Source organism: Mus pahari, unplaced genomic scaffold (assembly GCF_900095145.1).
Source record: "Mus pahari unplaced genomic scaffold, PAHARI_EIJ_v1.1 scaffold_14250_1, whole genome shotgun sequence".
Lineage (NCBI taxonomy): Eukaryota > Metazoa > Chordata > Mammalia > Rodentia > Muridae > Mus > Mus pahari.
In genome coordinates this window covers 1-7,894 of record NW_018391961.1, presented here as the reverse complement: position 1 = coordinate 7,894, position 7,894 = coordinate 1, and the positions used below count along the sequence as shown (strand labels likewise).

Genomic DNA, 7,894 nt, shown 5'->3' with positions numbered 1-7,894 from the left:
GATGTAAGCAAGTCCATTGGTTCATCACAGAATCCTGATGATGCTTGATGCTTGGAAAGCCATTGTGATAGATGTGTTTAGTCCCAGAGCATCAGTGGCACAGAGAGCAGACTCACCCCGTGCCCTCGGAGGTAGGACAGGATGGGGAGTGTTCAATGTCACTAACAAACATATCCTCTTGGACTAGAGGAGGAAGGAATGTGATTCCAGCAGCTTTCCTGGACTTCAAATTCTGGCTGCCCTTTAGCTGGTTGGAGCCTGTGTGTGGCTGCCATTTTCCCTCTTACAGCCTGTAACCTTAATGCCATCTGCAAATTCCCCTTTCCCATGGCAGGTCATTTTCCTGCATGTCCAGAGGTTTCAAAGATCCCTTGGGAGGGCATCCTATTGCCACAGAAGCTGCATTTTGACTTTAGTATGTGCAAATGAGGAGAGTGGTTAGGCATGGTGCAAAGAAACCTCCGGATCCTGAATTGCTCATTTTTAAAAAATAACCTGAAACAAATATCGCAGATGTAGAAGAGATGAAAATGTCTGTATTTGATGGTTATCAAATGTAGTTATGGGAAGGCAAGTTAGAAAACATTGAAATCGTAGTGAGAGACTATGAATAGGGAAGTTAACTCCAGAGAAAGTAAGACTAAACTGCCAAACTGACTTCCTAAGAGATGCCATCAGGTGAGAAAACCACATAGTGATAGCTTTGAAATATGTGTTTTTAAATGATCCACTAGGTCAGTCATGGTGGGGAACAGTGCTTGTAAATCAGAGGCAGGTAGGTATCTATGAGTCCCAGGTTAGATAGGGCTACATAAAGAGGCCTGGTCTCAAAAATAAAATTATCCATTGGGAGTCTGTGTTCATTAATCATTACACACTGTGGATGTGTGTCATCACCTATGACATGTTAACCCTTAGATATGGATAAACAGAATGGTAAAAAACATAAACTGGAATCATATAGAGACTTAAAAGGCAGAAGTGAACGTCACTAGAGGATACTCTATGAACAGAACCTTGAAGAAACACTTTCAAGGTGAAAGGAGACGCCACAGGGTGCTTATTCTCCAGCCAGACTCCTTTTTTCAGCTGTGTCTAATTGGTGTCAAAGTCTCCTGCTGAGAGCTCTTGGTTTCCCTACTGAGCTTTTCCAATTCTGGGTGCAGATCAGTTGAGTAAATTAAGTTGGTATGTTGGTAAATGCAAATTATCACCAAGGACATAATTATGATATATATTACAGATTATTATATATAGTGGATCTAGAAGTACAGCATTAGGGAAGGAGATTTAAAATACGATGTGAATCACTTAACCTCAGTGGGAATTCCCAAGGGGGAATCATTTAGTAACCCTTTTAAGCCAAAGAGCACAACTTTGCCCCAGGAGGGGCTTTCTAGTATCCAGGAGACACAGCTGTCCTCTGGGCTTCCAGGTCGTTGCATCTCTGTCCCATTGGCCACCTTCACACAGTGGCCAATCTAAATGGCTAGACCTGAGCCTCCTCTGTGAGGACGGTGCCCTCAACAGTATATTAACATCTGGAGAGAGATGGTTGTGTAACTGTGCTAAATGGGTTGGGAAAACTTTGCTCTGATACTCTTTATTAGGAGTTTGAAGTCTAAAGCTTTCCTTTTCTTTGCAGTTAAATCTACAAAGGGGTCACCCGTGCTGCCGAAGTCCAGAAAGGCTTTTTGAGAGGTGAGCATACGTCTTTAGGCACAAAAGAGCTTAAGCAGAAATGGCAACGTCAGTCCCTGAGATCAGATGGCGTGAGATCGGATGGTGTGAGATCGAATGGTGTGAGATCGGATGGTGTAAGATCGGATGGTGTGAGATCGGATGGGTGTACAGTCTCTTTTGAATTTCTCCTGCATTCAGAGACACGCCAAACACCCTAGGAAAATGGGACACATCTGCACAGGGTAGAAGATGGAGCAAGGTAATGCCTGCCCCACCCCCACCCCCACCCCTGCCCCCATAGTTTTCTCTGCTGCTTTCCCCCGGGGTTCACCATTCTAGCCTTTTCCTGATCGGTCGGTCACTTTCCCTGCCCCCTAGCCCTCTTGTCTGCACTTAGTTTTTGGGCTAGCAGGCTCCTCTCTGGTGCGGAAAGTCTTTTCTGTTACGTAAGAAGTTGGGTTTGCTCCTCAGGGCAATTCCTCTTCTTTTAAAGACAATGCAATATGAGTTGGAGGTGAGGAGAAGAAAACTGGGTAACTCTTCAGCATCCGTGCTGTTTTTAGCACTAGACTCAAATCAGTAAATGCCCCTCCACCCCACCCCCATGGCCTTCTGGAGTAGTTAGCTCCCATTTTCACACCACAACGGTTGAGATGCTGTCTGCAAGTTTAGGGGGGCTAGTAGGAGAACACCATGCATGTACCAGGGGTGTGGTAGATGAGGATACCCGCAGAAGACTTAGCGATTTATAAAAAATTCCAAACACACAGGCGCAGAAAGTAGCCATCCGTGTTTAACTATCCATGTGCGTGCTGGTTGTAACCCCGAGTTTGCTGCAGCACAGAACAGGGTACAGATCTTTCCAGTTGGCAGACTTTTGCCCATTGCCTTTGCTATGTCTGTGCTAATGCAAGGCGTGGCTGTGTAAAATCCCGTTGTTCCTAAGCAGGCCAGCTCGCTGCATGGTGAAGCCACAGGCTGTTCTCCCCAGGCTCATCCACAATGCCCGTTTGCCCATCGACACATCAATTTTTATTTTGAGACAATGAATGCATTTTGAGCAACGTTGAGCCATTTACCAAGCTAGATGCTTTTGTGTGTCCCCTTCTGAAAATGTTTCTCCCCCAGCTAGGTCCTTTCTGGAAAAGAGCCACTCCCACTGTACGTAACTGTGACAACAGGGGAGCAAAGCCGTGGCTATGTTCTCAGAATCATTTCCCCTGAACCCTGGGACTCAGAGTCTGAACAATGGAAAGCACCCGGAGCAGTGAACTCCAGCACCAGGTTAAAAAAAAAGTGATGCCTTTAGTCCTGCGAATTTCACAAAGCTGAGATGCAGTGCGCATGCCCTGAAGGAAGGCGCTTTGGTTCCAGAGGAGCACAATTTCAAAATTGTCCCACTTGAAAACATCCTTGTAAGATTTTGATTCTGGCCTTGATTAATTTTTTTCTTTTTCTTTTTTTTCTTTTTAATTATTTTTATTTTATGTGCAGTGGCATTTTGCCTGTATGTTTGTCTGTGTGGGGGTGCTGGATTCCCTGAAACTGGAGTCGCAAATAGGTGTGAGCGGCCACGTGGGTGCTGGGATTTGAACCTGGGTCCTCCGAAGGGTAGCCGGTGCTCCCAAGAAGGTATCTCTGGAGCTAGAGGCTCTGCTCCAGTGACTCAGGCAAGCTAACGGTTTTTTAAGTGTGCATTTTTAAGTAGTGTGAACCCCTAAGAAAGAGGGCCAGACACTCACGCATCTGCTAGGCAAAGGAAGGGCTATCACCAATTTCTCTCTTGTGTTCCGAAAGAAGCGTCAAAGGCAATGAGGAACCGCAGCAGGGTCCCCGAGTTTATTCTGCTTGGGCTGTCTGCTGATGCCAAGGTCCAGGCTCTGCTCTTTGTGTTCTTCCTGGTGATCTATGTCCTGACCCTCATGGGGAACCTGATGCTGCTGCTGGTGGTCAAGGTCGATCGCCACCTCCACACGCCAATGTACTACTTCCTGGGACAACTGTCCTTCCTAGACCTCTGCCACTCCTCGGTCACGGTTCCCAAGCTGTTGGAGAACCTCCTGTCTGTGAAGAAGACCATCTCAGTGGAGGGCTGCCTGGCTCAGGTCTTCTTTGTGTTTGCCACTGGAGGCACGGAGTCCTGCCTGCTTGCCGTGATGGCCTATGACCGCTATGTGGCCATCAGCTCTCCTCTGCTCTACGGTCAAGTGATGAGCAGGCAGCTGTGTGCGGGGCTGGTGTGGGGCTCGTGGAGCCTGGCTTTTCTGGATGCCTTCATCAATATCCTTGTCGCTTTGAATTTAGATTTCTGTGAGGCCCAGAATATCCACCACTTCATCTGCGAGCTGCCCTCTCTCTATTCCTTGTCTTGCTCTGATGTGTCTGCGAGCTTCACCACCCTCCTCTGCTCCAGCTTCATCCACTTCATTGGGAACTTCCTCCTGATACTCTTGTCATACATTCGCATCCTGCTCACCATCCTGGGGATAAGCTCAGCCTCGGGGAGAAGCAAGGCCTTTTCTACCTGTTCCTCCCACCTCATGGTGGTGAGCTTCTTTTACGGCTCAGGGTTACTCCGCTACCTCATGCCAAATTCCGGGTCGACTCAAGAGCTGATCTTCTCTCTGCAGTACAGNGTCATCACGCCCATGCTGAACCCCCTCATCTACAGCCTGAAGAACAAGGAGGTGAAGGCCGCTGTGAGAAGAACGGTCAGAAAATATTTGCAGTGTTTCAAATAGAAACAGAATCGTGGGGATGTGGGTAGCACTCTGCTGAACCCTACTGATGCTGGCAAGCCCGGGGAGCCGCACCTTTGCAGGCCCTTTCCTTTTTCCTTAAAGGTGGAGAGTTACTTTCTCAGGATAGTTATCAGTTTGGTCAGACTCAGAGGATAAGATAAACTCGTAGTCTGACACTTGCTCTTGTAAAGAACTGTATTTAGTCCCTATACACAGTCTGGTGGACGCTGGTATTTTCTGCTCAGTCCGTATTCTTCCATAAATGAAACTCACTCAGTGTGGCTTCAGAAAGACCACTCATCTTGGTGTCTCAACGTCCTTTCTCAGCCCTGGCTGGTGTCCACCCCTTTGGTCTGGTAGGTAATAGAGAACTAAGCCCAGAGCCAGTGCTAGATCACTTATGCGCTGAGGAATTTGGACCTTGAGGAGAGATTCTAAGATGCAATGACATGTCTTCGTCACTACATGCTCACGTGTGTCATGTATAATGTTAAACCACTTGCATTCATCATTCCACGTAAGCTGTCACAGCAGATGTGTCGTGTACATATTTCGGTTGTCTCTACTCTGAAGAAGGGAAAGCTGTCTCAGAGAAGTGATGGGCTTGGAATTTTGAGCCTAGCAGACTTATTACCTGTTTCATTGCCATATTGATAAAGGACCCTCCGTGAATGAATTGTGCTTTTCAATGCTCAGCACTGTTTTCCATTATTTTAAGTCAGGGTAAGATTTTTGTCATTTTCAACACAAAGAACCCAAAAGACATTGATACCACAACAGACACACGTGTAGATATCCAAGGGCAGCTGGGACATCTGAAGTTGTTTATTGGACTCATCCATGTCCCTAGAGACTACAGTGACATGCCCATTTTAGACTATTAGCCCAATGGTCATACAATCTTATCTGTGAGGAGCCTGGTGATGAGAAATGATCCCCAGATTATTCACGTTGCTAGACAAACAACTCTGCCACTCAATTCAGCCCTTCCAATGTTGAGGTGTCTTCCATGAGACTGCCAACAGCCTAGAGAGTGACTAGTGACCATGTCACTCATCTGGAAGAAAAGGACAGAATTCCAGCAAAGATGTCTTAGGCTGTAAAAGATGATTTCAGGATTAATGATAAGGGTTCTGAGAGGTGTAAAGATGAATTTATTGTGCTAAAAAATTGACTTCTTTCTCAGAGTGCCTTTGATGTTGTTGTTTATTTACAAGCTTGTCACCCTTCCCCTTCCTTTCATGTTATGTCCCTCAGCAGCAAAGAGCATAAATTACAACAGGACAAAAGAAAACAACACACAGAGCAAGGGAGGAGGAGGAGGTGAAAGAAGGGGCAAGGGGAGGGGGAGGAAAAGTGGGAGAGGGGGGAGGGAGGGAGGAAGGGGAGGGGGAGAGAGAACAATACAAAACCAGTACATTGTCTTTACCACCATTTCAAGAATACTAAAATGCCCGATGAAGAGCGAAAGGCAAGTAACAGCTTCCCAGAGAGGGAGACCGAGTCTCGTCCAGGAATGAGCCCTCGCCATGGTTATCTGATACCAAGTGGTCAGCTGTGGAAAACTTTGAAGAGCAACACAACACAGAGCAGACTGAGCAGGTTGTGTTTACACAGTCGTTTGTGTATCGATGGTATTGAAGGGGAAAAGGCCCCGGGTTTGAGAGGGAGTTGGCGGATGTGAGAGGAGCGGGAGGGAGAAGGGGGAGAAATGGTGTAGACACGGTACACTGAGATGAAACTCAAAAGAGGCTTCACCCTGTTTATTGTCCAATAAGTGTACTTAAGCATGGGAGTTATGAGTCGAGAAGCTGAGAATACATTTGCGGTGAGTTCTTGTCACGTGCCTCCCTCCCAAGTCATATCTACACAAATATGTCTGCTCCACAAATGTCAGTCACTTCCTGGTTAGCCTCAGCTCAGCCCATGAGCTCGGTAACACAGCAGCCATGCCGGGTGGGTCCCCGGGGCTGATCTGCACTCGCTCTTGGTGAAGAGCACACATGGGCTTTCATTAGCTGTGTTGCTCTGTACGTACCTCCTACCTTCTGTAACTGTGGTAAAGTGTCAAGCACAATTACCACTTGATGATTTCCAGGATACAGGGTGTTGTGGTATTCTGCACATTGTTTTTATATCTGTTATTGAACCATATTCATGTCCTGTTCATAGATACTCTTGAATTTTTAAATTACATTTAATTATTTCACTTGAAGGGTGAGGATTTTTATATAATTTTATCATCTCATTTTAAGGTTAATTTAGTGGTTAGGACCTTGAGAATTGTTTCCTTGTACCTGAGACCGGTCAGCAAGCTGCTCATGTTTCAGCGCTGTGGACGATGCTTTCGCTTTGTTTTTGGATGAACACCTTATCAGGAGAGTCCTGTTCTAATCATCGTTTGCTAAGAACTGGGAGGAGATTTTATCAAATGTTTTTCAGATTCTGTTGAGACAAAGGATTATTTGTCTGTTTTCCTGCTGTGTATCAACCTTAAGAGATGAGATACGGAAGGACCATGTGTTCAATAAAAATAAACTTACTGAGATGATCATATGAGGTTTTTTTTTTTACTTAGGAACAATCAATTGCACAGTATGAGTTCTGTTGTACAGTTGTTGCATTTACTTCAGTCAGAACACTAATAACTTAATTTGTATTTTCCATGTTAATTAGCACACATAGTAACATGCATTGTCACCATTCCTCAACATAACTCGTTCTAGTTTATCCCCGCCCCCACTACTCTCCCCATCCCTTGCTTCCGGGCTCCTTCCTCTCCTCCCCAACAGCTTCCCTTCTGATTTCTCATTTTAAAAAGAAATGCTTACACATATTGACTTTTTAAATTTGTGTGTGCATGCACAGAGATCAGAGGACCACTTGTGAGAGTTGGTTCTCTCCTTCCCGGGACCAGACCCAGGCGGACCCGCTTGCCAGCAGAGCCTTCGCTGGCCCAGTCATCCCGTGTGTTTCACATTCTGTTGTAAGCACCTGCGTTTCCACCTGATCCGACCTCGAGGATCTAAACTCGGCAGTTGGAGGGTCCGCACCAAGGCTGCGGCTGCGGCTATTTTGGTGAGAGCAGTCAGACTTTTTACACCGTCATCAGAAGCAGACTACAGTGGCAATTGCCAGGACGCTCAAGGATGCAGAAGGTTAATGTCCAAGACCGCTGGCCCTATCAGGCGTCCATGCTTCCTTGACCAAATATCACAATTAGTAATTTTTAAATCATGCATTTCCCATGAGGATGAAAAAAATTAAAAACATATATAGAGCCGGACATAGTAGTATATGCCTGTAATGTCAGCTTGGGGAGACTGAGGCAGGTCTAAGTCATCATGGAACACGTGGCAAGACCCTGTCTTAAAAAGAAAGAAAGCTAGGAAAGGAGGGAGGGGATGATGGATGGAGGAGAAGAGGGAGGGAAGGAGGGGAGGAGGGAAGGAGGGAGGGGAGGAGGGAGG

The 7,894-nt window shown here is 46.2% G+C and overlaps 1 protein-coding gene across 1 annotated transcript; it reads left to right on the top strand.

The window, feature by feature from the left end:
* The first annotated feature begins 3,494 nt into the window (after positions 1-3,494).
* LOC110314782 (olfactory receptor 8S1-like) lies at positions 3,495-4,424 on the top strand. The gene has a single exon (XM_021189003.1). It carries the CDS (start codon positions 3,495-3,497, stop codon positions 4,422-4,424), a length of 930 nt encoding a protein of 309 aa, XP_021044662.1.
* The last annotated feature ends 3,470 nt before the right edge of the window (positions 4,425-7,894 follow it).